The 20241-nt window shown below is 46.2% G+C and overlaps 1 protein-coding gene across 2 annotated transcripts in view; it reads right to left on the bottom strand.

Moving 5' to 3' along the window:
* The window catches only part of MED27 (mediator complex subunit 27), a 1466317-nt gene that overhangs the window by 99374 nt on the left and 1346702 nt on the right, over nucleotides 1-20241 (bottom strand). Inside the window, exon 6 of one of the 2 annotated variants that reach the window (XM_069609298.1) lies at nucleotides 7761-7802. The exons of the other annotated variant lie outside the window; for it this stretch is intronic. Within the exon in view, the coding sequence (XP_069465399.1) occupies nucleotides 7761-7802 (42 nt within the window). The remainder of the gene's footprint in view (nucleotides 1-7760; nucleotides 7803-20241) is intronic. 2 annotated transcript variants of the gene reach the window in all.

Consider the following 20241-nt stretch of genomic DNA (forward strand, 5'->3'; position numbering starts at 1 on the left):
TTCCTTCTCTTGAACTGCCGTCCTGGAATAGCTCTCTCGTTGTGCGGTCTGCCTTGCTCGATGTGTGGTCTGGTGCTCCACCTTTTATCCCTGTGGGCAAGGGAAAGGGCCGTCAGGTGTGTGTGGTTATTAATTGCCTGACTCTGCCTGACCCTTGTGTTGCGACATGTGAGGTAAACGGCTCTGGTGTTAATCCGTTGTCTTTCGTGGTGTAAGAAAGTGTTCATGTCGGAAAATGGGGGGTGGAGGGTAGAGTTTTCGCACATCCTACATGGTAGGGTGGGGAAAAGATGTTCCAAGAAAGGGGATACCACGTCTCTCCTGTCAGTGTCCCACTTCCACTCTCCGAGGACCCCCCCAATCCAGATGATCCTCCGGCACTGGTCCGACCCCAGGAACTGGATCCAATAGCGATGGCTGTGTCCTGGCCACCTGGATGACAGATCTCCAGGGACTAGTAAATGAGACACCTTCAGGTTTCTCACAAACCCCATAGTCTTAGGGACAACAAGTCTCTATGACGTGGGGCTTCTGAAAGTAATAGGAGCACTGAAAATAAAACAGAAGCAAGGAGCAATGTTGCCATGAGCTAGGCAATATCCCCTGTCGAGGGAGGCAGACAAAGGTATTTATGAGACAATGGCTGCACTGGTAAAGCAAGGTATCTTGATACCATCAGAATGACTGTGCAACACAGTGGTCTAGATTGTCAAAAAGGCAACGGAGGGGGTGCGGGGGGTCATGCCGTTTTAAACAGGACTTGTGCTCTATGAACCATATTGTCGAAGAAGAAATTCCTTTAGTTCCAAATCCAGTGACATTTTTATGTAGTATTCCTACAGAAGCTACCCACTTCACAGTTATAATTTTGAAGAAGGCTTTCTTCTCTATATCACTACACCCAGACTCACAAGACTTGACTTCATTTCTATATAGAAATAAGAAGTAGAAACATACTAGCCTTCCACAAGGGTACTGCAAATCACCTTTAATATTCAACAGGATCCTTCCAATGGACTTAGGAAATGTACAGTTAGAGAGTGTTGTTATACAGTACATAAACATCTTGATTTTCAGCAAGACAGAGACACAATGTACAGATGACTCTGTGCACATGTTGACTGAACTAGCAGAAAAAGAGTACAAGGTAGACAAGGCCAAATTACAATATTCACAGAAAGAAGTGTTGTACATTGGACGACTGATATAACAAGATGGGCGAAAAGTGACACCAGAAAGAGCAGAGGCAATACACGCAAGACTGCGAAGCCCACAACCATAAGACAAATGCAGCAGTTCATAGGACTATGTAATTACTGCAGAGCATGGATATTCGACTACAGCACTTACACTATACTTTTGTTAAGCACAATGAAAGAAGCACAAAGAGGGGAGGGTACATTACAATGGATAAAAGAAATGACTGAGGCCTTTGAAGAGCTGAAGGAAGCAATATGCACAGCTCCCGTATTAGGGATCCTAGACTATCAAGATGAATTCTGCCTATTCTCGCACTCCAATTGAGTGGTTATGACTGCAGTATTAACACAGAAGACATGCATGGGGAACAAACCTCTAGCATATTACAGTGGGAAGTTAGACCTAGTGATGAGAAGACAGGCACTGGCTGCTTCTGCATTTGCCGTAGACAGATCAGCAAGTATTACCATGGGATGCAGTACCACTCATTATGTGGAGCATGCTCTCTTCACAATACTGGAAAGATCCAAAAGTACAATGACAACACAGAGAGCTTCAGGGTATGAGGTGTTACTGTCAAACCCAGCCCTCAAGATAGTGAGGTGCCGACTTGTTAACCCGGCGACTTTTGTCACCGAGCCCATAGAGGACGAAGAATATGTGCACAACTGTGGCGCCAACACAGAAAACCACAGCAACATCCCGAAAGTACAGGAGAACGCACTTGAGGGGGAGACGTATTCTATATTGACGGGTCATCAACAATTGACCAGGCAACAGCGGAAAGACATACTGGGACAGCAGTAGTGCGATTAAAAGAAGATGGAATGAGCGAGGTGGTGACAAGCGCACATTTACTGTCACATTTTTCAGCATAGGCTGTGGTAGCTTTAATATTGGCACTGGAACACAGCAAAAACAAGGAAGTGACAGTGTATTCAGATTTAGCCTACATGACATCCACAGTGCATACTGGGCTGTCACGTTGGCCGAGGAGGGGCGTCAGGCGTGCTGATGGGTCACCACTGCAGCATGCATTTCCATTGAGCAGACTGATAGAGGTACTCCAATTCCCACTGCGCATGGCAGTGGCAAAATGCCAGGCCCACACGAGGCGGGAGGACCCCATCTTTAGGAAAAATGAGGCAGCAGACACAGAAGCAAAACGTGCCACTTATTTTGGGGACATTTTAGAAATGGATGCTTGGTCTCGGGCGTGCAACTATGTACGAACAATGATATTAAAAGAAGGAAATAACACATTACCAATGACATAGATTATAGAATTGCAGGGAGCTGCAACCAGGGAAGAAAAGTAATTATTGTTAAAAAGAGTTCTCTGACAGACGCCTTATGGCAGCAAAACAACACAGGAAAAGTGGTAATGCCATTCTCATTATTTCACACTGCACTGACACAGTTACACCATCCTACCCATATGGGGAAGATGGGGAAGGAGGTGCTTGCTGCGCATATTGGAGAAGATTGGTTCTGTCCTAATTTGGCGGAACACGTTGCAGAATTCATGACGAATTCTCTGGTGTGTGAACAATTTACAGCAGGTCATGCACTAAGGGTAGTGAGAGAAGCCATACCTTGCCCAATGGGTTCATTCCAACACCTTCATGTTCACTATTTTGACATGCTCCAAGTATGCTAGGTTTACTGCTACATGATAGAGGTTGTATCCCCGTTTCCCCAATGGATCGAATTTTGTCCCTGTTCCCATCCCGATGCCCTTAGACCGGAAGAATGTCTGGTTTGTGAGATTTTCCCACAATGGGGCATGTGTGGTGAGGTTCTGCGGTCTGACAATGGTCCTTCCATCACCAATGAGATGTTTCACCATATGACAACCTTGTTGGGACTACAACACAAGTTCTCTTTTTCTTATCACCCACAACCAAACGGTATGTGTGAGCGCCACAACCGGCTGCTCAAAGAAGGAATTGCCAAAACTAAAAAGACCCTTAACAATAGCTGGCTGCACTGACTTCCATTAGCAATATTTGCACTGCGCAACAAACCAGGGTCCGACCACCATTTAACCCCACATGATGTGGCGACAGGACAGTGCATGAGATTTCCCCTGGCTCCTCCCACTAGGGCTTTAATAGATGCAGAAAACATGTCTGGTGTATTGGGTGAAGAAATGTAAGAATACACCACTATCTTGATGGCTAGTGCCTCTTTTATTGCCCCCCCCCCCCAACTGCAGGGACAATGGGAGAGGCCTGCAGCAAGAGAAGAAAACAACCCAGAAGCAAACAAAGAACTTCTGAAACCTCTACAGTTTTATCCCAGAGATCAGGTGCTCTTGAGATTTTACGCAGCGTTGGTACAAACCACATACAGGACCATACACAGTGGAGCAGGTCACAGATCACGCTGTGAAATTGCGAGAATAAAAGGCTGGAATTATCTGGGAGACATCAAGCCCTGTCAAGCGGGCGGCCTCTTCTAGCGCCAACAAGCAAAGGGCCAACGATCCACAAACAGAAGAGCAAAACAATCACCTTTGAGCATCTCAGCCCAGCAGGGCCCAACCTATGATTACGCACCCCAGAGCAAGAGAGAGAGGGAAAGGACTCCCTACACATCCAGAGTGAGGGCACCCTGTCTGTTTATTAATGTTCTTTCCGCACACTGACAGCATTCATCGTGAAAGTTACAACTGGTATTATTGCATTGTCCAATGCCCGCCCCCCCCTGCCCTTGAAACTCCTCCCGAGACCTTCTAAGGCCAATTCGTTAGGAGATCCAACAATAATACAAGATGCCATCCTAATGTGTTTTTTCTTCTTGTCCTGGCCTATTTAGCAGTACTGTACCCACATTTGAATAGAGGTAAGCCTTCTGTGCGTGCAGTACTTTATGATCCTAGAATATGCACAGTTTGGGGAAAAATATTTTTCTTTGCAATGACCTAACATCAAGTTTGCGGGCTCGAATTAATAAAAAATAATAATCAAAGTTATGCCCTTTTTAGTGCTTTGCAAGCAGTCAACTTGCATCTTCAAATCTACACCAGAATCCAAAAAGGAGTAAGCAACGGGTGATATTATTGAACAAATGCGTATTGTGTCCTGTTTATTATTTTCGTGTGGTAATTTTGCACTCATCTTTTGACGAATATCGTATGTTACAAGTACTATAAACTGTAACGCCTATTAATACAACCCCAACATCGGCAGGAGGAACCACCATGTCAGGTGGAGAGGTAAGCCCTGTAAGTACAGTAAGGAGAGGTAGAAGCAGTGCTGATGTATACATGGGTGGGGTGGATCTCTATCTCACGGATACTGCTCGAGTATCTAATAACATGTGGTGCAAGCACATTTTTAAAATGGCAAACAAACCACCGGGGGGCTGCTGTGGCTGCTCTCCTATCCCCTATGCCATAAGTGCCTCCAGAACGTTTGTGGCAACTGAAATACCATCAGCGAGAGCACATGCCTTATGTACCTGTTCATGTTTACTACCTGAGGAAGATTCCAAGAGAGGACGGGAACATTGAGATGGAAAAAACACCAGTCTATACAATACATAACCGATGGCTCATAAAAAGGAGAGACAAAAACAGTAACACTGAAGGAATTACCATGTCCTAAGAAGGGACCCAAGGAAATAGGAGGAGAACCAGGATCTTGGGAGAGACCACAGATGTTCGTGTATAGCCAGGTATACACAGCTGAAGGGTGGAAAGAAGGTGTAGTAGGGAGAAAAGGACACACACTCCTAACAGTTCTAGTAAACATAGTACAGGCAGAGAATGGCAAGTACCTAAAGGAATGGGATGCAAGTGCAAAGTTACTGACCTGGGTGGAGAATGAAGCTGGACCGATACCTACAATACCACTGAAGAAAGCAGCATTATGTTTCCAGAATAATGGAGCAGTAAAGGTTGGAGAAAACAAAGATTGCAAGCAGACAGTGAAGCGTCCAGGCATGAAGGTTGGGACGGCAATATTATTGGGCGTGTGGATCTAAGGCATATGAAAAGCTGCCACTCAACTGGGGAGGAGCATGCTCACTAGTACACATCAATACCCCAGCAATAGTGGTGCCATAAAAAGACATCCAAACAGAAGACTTCCCTAAAATGGACAATGCGAGAAGAAAAAAGAGGTCAGTCAGTAGGAGTGAGTAGAGTGAAGAGGCAGAACTACTTGCCATAAAGGAAGAGCTCCAAGCCGTAAGGTTGATGGCCCACCAGAACAGCTATGTTCTGGACCTTCTGACAGCAATGGAAGGAGGAGTTTGCACCAAGATTGTGTCATCTTGCTGTACATTTGTGCTAACAAACGATGAAGCAAATGGCACACTAACAGACGCAGTTACCAGATTATCGAAAATGCACGCCAAGAAGGAGGAATTGAAGGTACAGGAAAAGATCAAAGCTGGCTGTCGTATATATTTTCATGGATGTCAACATGGATGGAAGACAGACTAAAGGTATTACTAGCAGCACTAATATTGGTGCTAGTAGCACTATGTGTCATTAAGACATGCATCAGGCAATAAACGACACAGAAGACAATAGGGATAAAAGTGTTAGTAGATCAGAATGATGAGGAAGACAAGATAGTGGAAGAAATAAATAAAGTAAGGAAACAGATAAAGGTGTGCCCATTGTTCCCAACCGAGATAATATTCGATGATCCCGTTGACTACAAGAAATACTGGGTGAAGTGGGTGTGGTGCAACCCAAAAGGAGACTGCTGTTACACGACATGGAGTTTGGATGACCATGGAAATTACTATGGACATCCTGGAGAAGTAACAAAGATATGGCTACCAAGAGCTATGGTTAATAGATTTGGAGATGTGGTCGACATGTCGACCAGAGGGTGGACTGAAGAGAGGGTCCCTAGAATACCCCTCGTGACCTCTGTACGCATGACAGCCCAAAGACTAAGAAACAAAGAGATGCCAGTCACTGTTTGGCTAGCTCTTTCCACATATGTGAGCAGATATTTTCTGAGACAACCATTCACACCTTATCCAGCTGATGTCTTTGCGGATACATGTGCCTCAAAACTGGACCTGGTTGGCTAATGCTAACTTATCCAGCTGTGCTGACATCATTAGAGATACCATGACATAGTAATTTCAGCCACAAAGCAAACTTGCATCCCTGCACGAAATTATACAGACATACATGTGCACACACGAATAACATGCAAACACAGTCCTATAGATAGAGGACAGATACATGCACATACTGTCGAAAGTCTCTTATTTTCTTTAATTAGCCAAACGCAGAGACGCAAGAAAGCAAGAGATGCAGTGCAAGCTTGCAGCCGCTTATTGCAACTGACCATATGGAGCTACAGGATTGTATAAGTAGCGTGGAAGAGCCAAGTACCAGTGACCCATAAGGAAAATAGTACAATATAGACATACAGAAATAATAGCATAACTATAGTAGACTTACATGAAGCCACAGGCCTCAGGGACAAAGGAAAACAGATTTTACAGCACGCTTCTCAGAACTGGGGCTTGTAGCCAAGGTCAGAGGCGAGCAGAACATTCCTGGCTCCCGGGACAGAGAGCCACCTGCAAAATAGCAGAATAAATCCTCACTAATTGGAGACCAAAAAGCTCAGTTTTGGGGTCCTCACCAACGTGGTGCGGCCGAGCAGAACAATGTCCATTTACTCACGGTGGGAAGAGTAGCAGTTCCCAGCGAAGAAAAGAACTGATACATGTGTTGACTAACAAAGACCCTGCAACAATGTAATAGATCGTTTTTGGGGAAGTCTCAGGCGAGACCACCTGACATGCAAGGACCAGTTAGCTAACCTCTATAGGTGCAATATATAGGCACTACCACCCCAGCCACCCAGTAGTGTGGGCTCGTAAGTTTTTAGGGAAGTTGTGATGACAGTTGCTAACAAAAACTCCTGACATGGGCTCAGGAGCTGTTATTGCTGGAGAATTGTTTCCCTGTATGATCCCTGTCTGTTATGGAAAATAAAGGCAGTTCTAACTTGCCCATCGCTAAGTCCTCTGTCATTTACCGGGGGAGGATTCATTGGGCCCTGGATACTCTGCTGAACAGTGAATGTGTAGCAATATCCCCGGTCCTCTGGTATACCACATACATAAAAGTCTTTTCGAACAAACATACCACCATTGTGTCAGACTTGCACCTCTGCACCCTTCAAAAAGCTGTTAGAAGCTAAAGACTACTCATATTTTAGACTTTACACACCGAATAGAACACACAAAGGAAATATTGGCAATTAAAATAATGTTTGTAGAGAGATCTCACAAACGGGTAGCCCAATTGTACTTTTCTATACTTTTAACCAATTCCTCAGCAACTCATGGCTGGTGGGCCTTGGAGAACCATCTGTTTGCGCCACCAAGTTAGTACCAGTCTGAGAGCCTGGGGCCCTGGTTCTTCGGTGTTCCCAGCTGTCAAACCCCAGAGAACCCACCAAAGGCAGTGCATCGTCCACAAAGATAGGCATGCTCACAAACCCCTCCCCTCCCAAGCCTTCCACCCCCACTTTTTCCCTCCTACAAGGACAGGGAGCCACGAGAAGACTCACCTTCTGGAACACTTGATAATTCGATTTGGACCAGATGTCAAGCTGGAAGCAAGACCGAAAGGAGAAAATAAAACAGAAAAAATACTATCAAGTCAAGATACAAGTCGATGTGAATTCATTGGTCTATTAATCAACATTTAGATGCAACCACTCATCGCAAAAATGAAATGCTCACTACCAATCGTTAAGTTTTGTCTCACCTCCGACACTCCAAGCTCAGACAAGTCCACCCCGCTGCACCCGCAAGTTGCTGCTAACCTTAATTGAGTCTGGATGGAATGATTGTGATGCGGTTAACATGCTGCATACACGCTGCGCCATTAGAAGAATGGGAATTACAACGCTCAAGGTCAGAGGTCTCATTATACCCGTTGCTGGCTGCTGGGATGGCCGGCTGCCCTTATCATGAGAAATGTTGTGGAGCGTAAAAAATTAAAAAGATGTACTCAGGAGTAGGATGGATACATTGCTTTAGGCCCCACTCTTGAGGGGGGCCAAAAGACACCATGTACGGTCCTTGCAGTGTTTTGCATCTTTTCTTTGTTCATCTGCCCCCTGCCCTCTGAGTAGATCCTAGACTCCCTCCAACGGAAGACCCGCAACCCCCTTTCGATGATCTCTGGCACTCACAACACTCCCCAGCAGACCTTGGGACCGCCACTCTCTCCTACATTACTCTGTTTCCTACACTGGCAATGTGTGCGAGCCATTCTTTCACATGCCCCGTTCCCTCTTGACTAGGTCCTGGAATCCCTCCATCAGAAGAGCAAACACTGTCTGAAATGGCCCCTGCTGCTTCTCACACTCTCTTATTTGGCTGCAAACTAGGACCTTTACTGATCTCTGCCATTCTGTTTTCAGCCTGGTGTGTTCCGGGTAACCTGATTCTCTGCCCTTCCAATTGATCGCCTCCACTGGCTCCTTACATTCTAATAGCCAGTGGGGTATATCACTGGGAAGGTCTTATTTATCTTCAAAAGGCCAGTGTCCTTGGTCAAAGGCAAGTAGAGTTTGGATCTACCTCCTGCCTCAGGGGCATCCTGGTGAGTGCTCCTGGTTGAGTGACGTTATTTGAGCATTGTTCTGACACTGACGTGACAGATGAGGAACTATTTCAAGATGATCGAACAGAGCACGAGGTGGTGTTTGACATTAGCATTACATACTGGTTGAGAATACATTACACAGAAGTGCAATAGAGAATGACTGTGTTGCAAAAAGCACAACCACCATTTCTCAAGGGAGACTTGGGGCGAGTCCCCAGCGTCTTATGGACCAGTAGTCCCTATGACGTGGGTCTGCTAAATGGGATAAGGGCTGTCAAGATAAAACTTAAACCAGGGGCTATTTTACCAAAGGCGAGACAGTACCCCCTATCAAAGGAATCAGACGATCGCCGCACTAGTGAAGCAAGGCATTCTGGTACCCTCCGAATAACAGTGTAACACTGCGGTGTACCTTGTAAAAAAGGCGACTGTAGGGTCGTGGTGTTTTATTCAGGATTTGCATCCCTTGAACCAAATTGTTGAAGCAGAATTTGTGTTAGTTCCTAATCCAGCAACAATTCTGTGTAGCATCGTGACGGAAGCTAGTCACTTCACAGTAATAGGCTTGAAGAAAGCCTTCTTCTCTATACCGCTCCATGAAGAGTCACAGGATCTGACCTCTTTCTATATAGAAACCGGAAGTAGCAACACTCAAGATTACCACAGGCGGACTGTTAATCACCTTCTATCTTTAATAGGATCATCCAGATGGATCTTGGCAACTTACAGATCAGGAGCACCGTCATACAGTATGTGGACGATATTTTGATTTGTAGCAAGTCAGAGGAACAGTGTCGAAATGACTCAGTATACCTGTTGACAGTATTGGCACAGAAGGGTTACAAGGTGGACAAGTCAAAACTTACAATATTGCCAGAAGGAAGTGCTATATATCGCGGAACTGATATCGCAGGAAGGGCGAAAAGTGACTCCAGCAAGGGCAGAGGCAATCGGCAGAATGCTGATGGCAAAGACAGTGAGAGAAATGTAGCAGTTCTTGGGCCTCTAGAATTATTGCAGAGACTGGTTGACTATAGCACATATACAAGACCCTTGTTAAGCGGACTCAGGGAGGCAGAGAGAGGGGACGGCAAGATGCTATGGACACATGAAATGACATAAGCATTTGAGGAGCTGAAGAAAGCAATATGCACAGTGTTAGGGGATCCCAGTCTACCATTATGAATTATGTGTGTTCTCACACTCCAATGGAGTAGTCATAACCACGGTATTTACACAGAAGACTAACCTAGGGCACAAGGCACTGGCCTATTATAGTGGACGTTTAGAGCCGGTAATGAGAGGACATTATCCATCTGAACAAGCTCTGGCTGCTGCTGCATTCGCAGTAGAAAAGTCAGCGAGTATTACGATGGGGTGCAGCACCATGCTTCACGTGGCGCATGCCCTCTTTGCAATCCTCAAAAGACCCAAGAGTATGCTGACCACACAGAGAGGTTCTGGACTGCCACTAACATAGAAAGCCATAAGGGCAAATATGGACGCTACAGGCCCACTGAAATGAATGAGGAAGGGGAGACAAGCTTCAAGTACATGGAAGGGCTTGCATGATCGCTGCAGCCAGAGGCAAGCAGAAACGATGCACCCAGCCAAGGACAAGTAGAAACTGGAAAGTTCCTGGTTACCAAGACGATAAGCCACCTGCATGAAATTCAGGCTACACTCCTCATAATTACAGCCAAGAGAGCTCCATTTAGTGGTCTCAGCACGTGTCCCAACAGAGCAGGACCATGCCCATTCAATCAAGGTGGACGGAGAGAAGCTGTTCCTACTGTGAGACACCTCAAGGTGTCTCACCTGCTAGTCTCTGGAGATCTGTCATTGCAGTAGCCAGGACGCAGCCATCGCTTTTGGATCAAGATGCTGGTGGGCGGGCCATTGTGGGAGGATCACGTGGGTGAGGTGTCTTTCGGGGGCGAGACACAGTATCCCTTTCCCTGTATCACCTTTACCCCACCCTTCCAAGTAGGATACTTAGGACCTCAACCCCCCCGCCCATGCCCAACATGAACATTTCCTCAGGGACAGCTCACTACAAGAGAAAATGGACTAACACCGGATCCGTATGCCTGACATGTCCCTATACAATGGTCAGGCAGGGCCAGGCAATTACTGACCATTATACAAACCTGACTTCCATCACACTTCCCCACACGGATAAAAGGCGGAGCACGAAAGCATACTCCGAGCAAGGCAAAGCACACAAGGAAGCAGCAGTTCCAAGATGGCAGTTTAATACAAGGCGAAAGACAGAAAAACCAAAGAGGATTACAAGGAGGGAAGTGCCCTTGACCTTTTCAATGAAAGACTGTTACTTTCATGAACATTTGAGAATAGGAAACTTAAGACCAGGAATCAAGGCTGAAGAATCCTGCATTGTGTGTCGGAGGTACCCAGCACCCTCTCACGTCGATAGTGAAGGTGGGGTGAATCGATTGCCGCCGTTGAACTGTCCTTGCCTCCTACAACAAAGCAGCGCCAGTGAAGTGAGCTCAGCCGGTGAGTTGGGGAGACTGATACCAGACCGGTCTGTGTTGAACGCAAGGTTGCAAGCAGCAGCATTGTATAGTGAACAATTAAAAGAACAGTGTATGAAGCATGTGGCAAGCGAATCAAACACAATTAAACAGCAGACGAGTGACCGAACTTTGAAGCCAAAAATACAATACCGTAGACAAAGTGGTCCGGCATCACGTGGGTGCTCATTCAAAAGTCTCTGTTAGGTATCCAGCTGATAGGTGGCAAATGAGAAGAGGGATAAAGAATTGTGAAATCGAAGTGGTCCTGCAATGGTTCAAGCAAACCCCATGTGCACATTCGAAAGTCTTCGATAGCTGATGAAAAGGTAGATTGGAAATTGGAAGTAGTCCGAGCCCGGCAGAGGGAGACTAACTGAACATTGTGTTAAAAGGGATCTGAGCCCGACTGAGGGGAATCCAAGATCTGAAAACGACTGAGGGGTATCCGAGATCTGAGAACGACTGAGGGGGATCCGAGATCTGAGAACGACTGAGGGGGATTTGAGATCTGAGCCCGGCTGAGGGGGATCCGGGGTGAATCGTGAGTCACCTGCAAAAGAATACACAACGATAAATTGGATGCATAAATAATTTACGAACATTGTGTTGCGAGGATCTGAGCCAGGCTGAGGGGATCTGAGGCGAATAGTGAATCGCCTGAGAAATTGAGTATTTGTGAAAGTCTGAAAGAGGAAAAGAACGTCTTTGTTTGTTGCATCAGGTCCTCTGAATCAAGAGACTTTGAAAGGCAAGGAGACTTGGGTACGGAAAGCCCAGATGCTAATGTTTCAACTGCATCCTCTTGGCTAGAGAAGCCAGAGACTCTGCTAAACTCGAGTGTACCGCCGTGTCCCATGCTGAAAACGTGGGGAAGGGAGGCCAACATCCTGACATATCATTTTGTGAATACTTCTTTCTTTTTCATAACATTGTTTGCTACACTATTTGTATTTAGAGGTAAGGATTGGCAAAATGTTTATTAGTATAGGCCCTTTTTATTTGACAAGCCTCCACTAGGACTGCATTATTATTATTTGATGGTCGTAGCATGCTCCCATCTGTAAATTTAGGATTAGATAGGCGTTTTCCACACCCTTTTTGAAGTTCAATAAACACCCTTGAACTGTGGTAACTTGTGTCCGTCTTACTGTTGATGATATGCCTTCCAAACACTGCCAAATCAGAGGTGGAAACACAAGTGTTGCTCACGAACTGACAACCGAATGCACACTCCCAGGCTTAGGTGATGATGGCAAAATTAGGTAACACACAGCCCCTCCATGTTCATTCTTATTGCCTTGCGACGGTACACTCGGCCTGGTAACCGTTCAGGGTCTCAGGGCTGGGAGGATCCATTCTGCCCAATCCAGAGTCACCTTTCACGTGAAGATATAATATGTTGCAGGAGCCAATGGGCTCCCTGCGATCCGGCAACATTGTAGATTGAAACATGCAGAGGTAGTCCCAGGAGGAGCCACCAGGTATGGACACCCAATAGTAGAATTAAACTCTATAAGACGCATACATAGATCGCCTACATTGACAATGTGAATGCCCGATCGGTTTCGGGGACAGAACTTGGTTTTGTGATGCCACACCTGGATAAAACCGGGTGACACATGCTCAGACGAGAACCCTGGAGAATTCATGTTTTTCTAGTGTGATCCCTGTCGTTTTGTTAGATAATAAAGACAGTAAACTTTGCCCCACGGCTGAGTCTTCCGTTCCTGTGGTGGTGGGTTTTTGATGGGCCCGAGTGTCTCTCTGCTGCTATAGAGCCCTTGCTGCTACAACAATTGTACCCTTGCTTTAGATATGCAGTTTGCACAGTGGTTGCAAGAGGTGATGGTGGATGCAACTTTAGGGGATAAGGGTACCCTCCATTTAGATATGCTGTGTGCGCAGTGGTTTCAAGAGGTGATGGTGGACGGGGAATGGTGAATGCAACTTTAGGGGTTAACGGTACCCTTGCTTTAGATATGCTGCGTGTGCAGTGGATGCAGGATGTGAAGGTGGATGGGGAATGCAACTTTAGGGGTTAAGGGTACCCTTGCTTTAGATATGCTGTGTGCGCAGTGTTTGCAGGAGGTGATGGTGGATGCAACGTTAGGGGTTCAGGGTACCCTTGCTTTAGATATGCTATGTGCACAGTGCATACAAGAGGTGATGGGGGATGCAACGTTAGGGTTTAAGGGCACCCTTGCTTTAGATATGCTGTGTGCGCAGTGTTTGCAGGAGGTGATTGATGGTGGATGCAACTTTAGGGGTTAAGGGTACCCTTGCTTTAGATATGCTGTGTGCGCAGTGTTTGCAGGAGGTGATGGTGGATTCAACTTTAGGGGTTAAGGGTACCCTTGCTTTAGATACGCTGTGTGCACAGTGGTTGCAAGAGGTGATGGGGAATGCAACTTTAGGGGTTAAGGGCACCCTTGCTTTAGATATGCTGTGTGCGCAGTGTTTGCAGGAGGTGATGTTGGATGCAACGTTAGGGGTTCAGGGTACCCTTGCTTTAGATATGCTATGTGCGCAGTGCATACAAGAGGTGATGGGGGATGCACCGTTAGGGTTTAAGGGCACCCTTGCTTTAGATATGCTGTGTGCGCAGTGGTTGCAAGAGGTGATGGTGGATTCAACTTTAGGGGTTAAGGGTACCCTTGCTTTAGATATGCTGTGTGCGCAGTGGTTGCAAGAGGTGATGGGGAATGCAACTTTAGGGGTTAAGGGAACCCTTGCTTTAGATATGCTGTGTGCGCAGTGGTTGCAAGAGGTGATGGGGAATGCAACTTTAGGGGTTAAGGGTACCCTTGCTTTAGATATGCTGTGTGCACAGTGGTTGCAAGAGGTGATGGTGGATGCAGATTTAGGGGTTAAGGGTACCCTTGCTGTAGATATGCTGTGTGCGCAGTGGTTGCAAGAGGTGATGGTGGATGCAGATTTAGGGGTTAAGGGTACCCTCGCTTTAGATACGCTGTGTGCGCAGTGGTTGCAAGAGGTGATGGTGAATGCAGATTTAGGGGTTAAGGGTACCCTCGCTTTAGATACGCTGTGTGCGCAGTGGTTGCAAGAGGTGATGGTGAATGCAGATTTAGGGGTTAAGGGTACCCTCGCTTTAGATACGCTGTGTGCGCAGTGGTTGCAAGAGGTGATGGTGAATGCAGATTTAGGGGTTAAGGGTACCCTCGCTTTAGATACGCTGTGTGCGCAGTGGTTGCAAGAGGTGATGGTGAATGCAGATTTAGGGGTTAAGGGTACCCTCGCTTTAGATACGCTGTGTGCACAGTGGTTGCAAAAGGTGATGGTGGATAATGAGTGCACCTTTGGAGGTCAGGGGTTTGAGCTAGATTAATCCCGTCACACACATGCCTGTGCTTCCCAGAACCCAACATGTTTCTTGTTCCTGGGTGTGAGATGTCTGCTATTGCCTTCTGGAAATGGAGCAGAGGAGAGTGAGCCGGCAGGTGCCAGCAGTTCATTTCCAAACTTGTAACACATACAGTGCCCCCTAAACTCATTTGCTCAGAATTGTGCTGATCTTGGAATATTTATCCAGGCCGGTGAGTCTGTCATTGCAGCAAGGGCATGTCTGAGCGGCACATACGGTCAGATGTCGAAAGCACTCTCCTCCATCCCCTTGCAGAAAACAGGGTGGCGCAGGATGAGAAAACTCAAGAAGAGGCAAAGGTAGCACCTGGCAGGGTGGCCTTGTATGATACCATCTTTCAACTAACTGCGGGTTCGAAAAGATGACATCAAGCTGTGGTTACTTGCAAAACCCAACAGCTGCAGTAACAGAACCCGTGCCAGTGACTTGAAAGGCGGAAGCCAATGGAGAGAGTATTTCTTAGGGTGGTGGCAAGCATGACCCGGAGCATCTTGTGTTAATGGGTCTCTCTGCAGCATCCAAATAACTTGAAAGTTACCCAGTGAACATCATGGGACGTTCTTCACAAGAGCAGGTTACGCAGTGAACATCATGGGGCATTCTTCACAAGAGCAGGTTACGCAATGAACATCAAGGGACATTCTTTACAAGAGCAGGTAACCAGGTGATCCTGGGACATTCTTTACAAGAGCAGGTAACCAGGTGATCCTGGGACATTCTTCACAAGAGCAGGTAACCAGGTGAACATCATGGGGCATTCTTCACAAGCCCATGTTACGCGGTGAACATCCTGGGGCATTCTTCACAAGAGCAGGTTACGCGGTAAACATCATGGGGCATTCGTCACAAGAGCAGGTTGCGCGGTGAACATCATGGGGCATTCTTCACAAGAGCAGGTTACGCAGTGAACATCATGGGGCATTCTTCACAAGAGCAGGTAACCAGGTGATCATGGGACATTCTTCACAAGAGCAGGTAACCAGGTGAACATCATGGGGCATTCTTCACAAGAGCAGGTTAGCTGTGAACATCATGGGGCATTCTTCACAAGAGCAGGTTACGCGGTGAACATCATGGGGCATTCTTCACAAGAGCAGGTAACCGGGTGATCCTGGGACATTCTTCACAAGAGCAGGAAACCAGGTGATCCTGGGGCATTCTTCACAAGAGCAGGTTACGCAGTGAACATCATGGGGCATTCTTCACAAGAGCAGGTTACGCGGTGAACATCATGGGGCATTCTTCACAAGAGCAGGTAACCAGGTGATCATGGGACATTCTTAATAACAGCTGTGATTAGGTCTGTCAGTACTCCAGTGATTGGGTGAATTGGTAACCACATGAAGGTCACAGGACATTGTTCAAAAGAGCTGCTATAGGGTCAGTATCCACAGGACTTGTGAGAAGAGGTTACCCAGGCAACAGAATAGGCCATTCCTCATAAAATCTGGTTACCAGGTGAACATCATTGGGCGTTCTTAACAAGAGCTGCCATTGGACCAGTATCCTCATTGTGTGGGAGAGACCGCTAGCTAGGGAACATTAGCCGTAGGCAGCATAGTCAAAGGGGAGGGATTATGGAGCAGCAGTTCAAAACATCTGGAGAGTCACAGGCTGCAGACCCATGGCATTGAATATTCTTAACAATAGCTGCCACTTCGTCAGTACTCTCAGTGATTGTGAGGGGAGATTTCCTGGGGAACATCATAGGACATTCTCAACAAAAGCCACTATTAAGTCACTATCCCCAGTACTTGGGAGAGTGGGTCACCAGGTGAACATCATAGGACATTCTTCTGAAGAGCAGGTTACCAGGTGGACATCATAGGACAATCTCAACAAAAGCCACTATTAAGTCACTATCCCCAGTACTTGGGAGAGCAAGTTACCAGGTGAACATCATAGGACATTCTTCTGAAGAGCAGGTTACCAGGTGAACATCACAGGACAATCTCAACAAAAGCCACTATTAAGTCACTATCCCCAGTACCTGGTAGAGGAGGTTACCAGGTGAACATCATAGGACATTCTCAACAAAAGCCACTATTAAGTCACTATCCCCAGTACTTTGGAGAGCAGGTTACCAGGTGAACATCATAGGACATTCTTCGGAAGAGCAGTTTACCAGGTGAAGATCATAGGACATTCTTCAGAAGAGCAGGTTACCAGGTGAAGATCATAGGACATTCTCAACAAAAGCAACTATTAAGTCACTACCCCCAGTATTTGGGAGAGCAGGTTACCAGGTGAACATCATAGGACATTCTTCTGAAGAGCAGGTTACCAGGTAAACATCACAGGACAATCTCAACAAAAGCCACTATTAAGTCACTACCCCCAGTACTTGGGAGAGCAGGTTACCAGGTGAACATCATAGGACATTCTTCTGAAGAGCAGGTTACCAGGTGAACATCACAGGACAATCTCAACAAAAGCCACTATTAAGTCACTACCCCCAGTACTTGGTAGAGGAGGTTACCAGGTGAACATCATAGGACATTCTCAACAAAAGCCACTATTAAGTCACTACCCCCAGTACTTGGGAGAGCAGGTTACCAGGTGAACATCATAGGACATTCTTCTGAAGAGCAGGTTACCAGGTGAACATCACAGGACAATCTCAACAAAAGCCACTATTAAGTCACTACCCCCAGTACTTGGTAGAGGAGGTTACCAGGTGAACATCATAGGACATTCTCAACAAAAGCCACTATTAAGTCACTACCCCCAGTACTTGGTAGAGCAGGTTACCCGGTGAACATCACAGGACAATCTCAACAAAAGCCACTATTAAGTCACTATCCCCAGTACTTTGGAAAGGGTGCTACCCATGGAACCAGAGCAGGTTACCAGGTTAACATCAGTCAGTACCCAAGGTATTTAGGAGCGGCAGTTAGCAATGAACACCAGCGCTCCTGTGACCTCTAAACCTACAACCATCCACCACCTCCAGGTCTTGCGATCACTGTCCACCTGCTACACCCGAAGCTGAAGCGCCCCCCTAACTGAAAGACACTGAAGGGCAGTTATATTTTGGGAGGGATCCACCAGGTAGCGAAACATTCACGTCATCCCTTTCAGACGTTCGGGGTTAGAGACTTTGTTCTGGAATACTCTGATGGGAAAATATAAGAGAGATTGTTTGATATTTAAAACAGATTATATTGAAGTCTTGTCATTAGAATAACTGGATGCAATTAATACATGCAAATCAAGGATTTCAATCAAAAGCGCTGCGGGATAGGAGCCTGCATTGATGAATGTTGATCCGATTTCTGCTTTTATATTTGGATATCTTTATTTTAGTTGATGTTTTGACTGCCGATTATATCACATTTAACATTGTTGCGAGGTACAAAAACTCAAGCACGCCTGAAGGCCCCCCCCTTAAGGGTACATGTGCCATGCGTCTTTTAAAGGTTCCTAAGGTACACACAGTCTTTGAAGAAGACCGGATGGCACAGCGACATCAAAGATGAGCTCCACCCGAGCTGAAGGTATGTATAACGCACCACTTCAGTGGACACCAGCAGCAGGCACGGCCACCCATCCACGCACTCTAGAATGCAGCTGCCAATATGCAGTGGAGTAACTTCGTGCAAAATGTTGGGAGGGGGGGCATGACATCTAAATGAAAGGAGCTCCTGCCAAATGAGTGGGACAAAATGGTGCGCCACTAAAGTTGGAGGGGACAAACACCCCCCGACCACCTAAAATTACACCCACGTGAATGACAAATTCAGTCTAGCTGGTCAAATAACCTTTTCACACTAAAATAGCAGACGTGCCTCAATACCTCTGCCATTACAATACAGCGACAAACGATGTCAAATTCGGTTTAGCTGGATACATATTGAATCTCCTTCACTAGCACTCTGTCATGACCCCCCTCAGCACCCGTCCACATGCCTGAGCTCTTGGGTTCAGTACTGGAGCCTAACCAGCCCTGCTATGTCACACACATGCACCTTAAGCATTCTCTTAGAACCTTCCCATACCTAGACTTGGGCCCTTATAGGCGTTCCTACAACAAAGCGCTTTGAGGCCATACAAATGTGAAAAGGCGCTATATAAATGACTACTACAATGCATTACTTGTGATTCTTAGGCCATGCCAAATACTCAACCCTAAAGTAAATCACATTTTGCTCTCTTAAAAAAAACCTTTATAGGACTTCGGATGTAGGTGAAAATGCAATGTGGTAGTTTGTCATCACCACAGCACGGTGGAACCGCAGTGACTGGTGCACAGCAGGAATTTGAGACAACTATGTGGCAGTGGGTGCAGTGCTTAAAGTGGGTCGGGCAGAGCCCTTGCAGTCTCCAAAAAGTGACGCTCATCCGCGGCTCTGCTGGGGCCTCCCGGTCCCACCATGGCGGGACATTATCCTGCCGCAGCCACGATGAAACATTATCCCGCCGCTAAGATGAAAGACAGCTGTGACTGACTGAAGTGCCTCACAAGAGGACGTTGAAGTTTGTGCGACGCTGTGACACTCACTTCTGTCAGTCACAGCGTCAGAATTACAGCGTCCCCAAACTGCAACTTCCTCTCACGAACCTTGCAAGGGATCACGAGAGGAAGTTGCAGCCTCAGGCAGCTAGGCCAGCCTTGAAGAAAGGGTGTGCCATTTTGGTCTGCCTCACTCACCTGCTGCTGGAATCCAAGCACAAGACGACACGTCTGACAAGAAGTCTCAACCACAGTAAGGTAAGTGACTGACTTTCTTTCCTTTCCTTGCAAAGTATGTGAAACCCGAAACTCGGGGCAACCATGATGAGACCACATTGTGAATTGTTTGTGTTTGGTACAAAACATACCAGGTGTTTAATTTGCTTTGAATATATAATTGGGAGAGAACTTAAAGTCCTGTTTAGGGGCTTCTTGTCTTTGTTTATCGATGAACGAGTTTGTGGGTAAAAACACCAAAATCACATTGTTTACTAAAAAAAGGCTCAAACTGAGTCAAACGTGGACTGGGTCGGATACGCAGTGTTTATAGCACGTCTTTCAAAGTTCAATATTATGCCATTCCGTACATATTGTAGGGGAGGCATGGCATCACAAGTATTGACACTGACACAATGGATACAATTTGTAAAACCTTTATTGAAAATGTTGGGGTTGGAGAAACTCCAATTTTGCCCTATAACTAAGATGGGAATAGTCTCGACCATCAAATGATAAACAAAACAGTCATAGTTTGAGCCCGTCAAATCAAAATGGCTTATGCTAACAAAACCCAATGCTTTCCCTATCTCTTGTAGAAAAAGTGTAAAAAGGAGAAATGTATGCAAAGGAAAAATCAGTGTTCAAATTAATAAAGGTAGCTGAACTAGCTCTCCTCCTCACATTAGACCCCACTTTGTAAGGCTCTCTCTGTAGGCAGGATGACACACTCTGGCTTGGTTTCCAACACAATAAACCATTCAAAAACATGGATCGAGGCATTTCTGGCCTTCCACGTTCTCTTTTACTGACTTTCAAAATAATGTTTCAACCAAAAAGTTCA

The sequence above is a fragment of the Ambystoma mexicanum genome, chromosome 8 (genome assembly GCF_040938575.1).
Source record: "Ambystoma mexicanum isolate Mex_15411 chromosome 8, UKY_AmexF1_1, whole genome shotgun sequence".
Lineage (NCBI taxonomy): Eukaryota > Metazoa > Chordata > Amphibia > Caudata > Ambystomatidae > Ambystoma > Ambystoma mexicanum.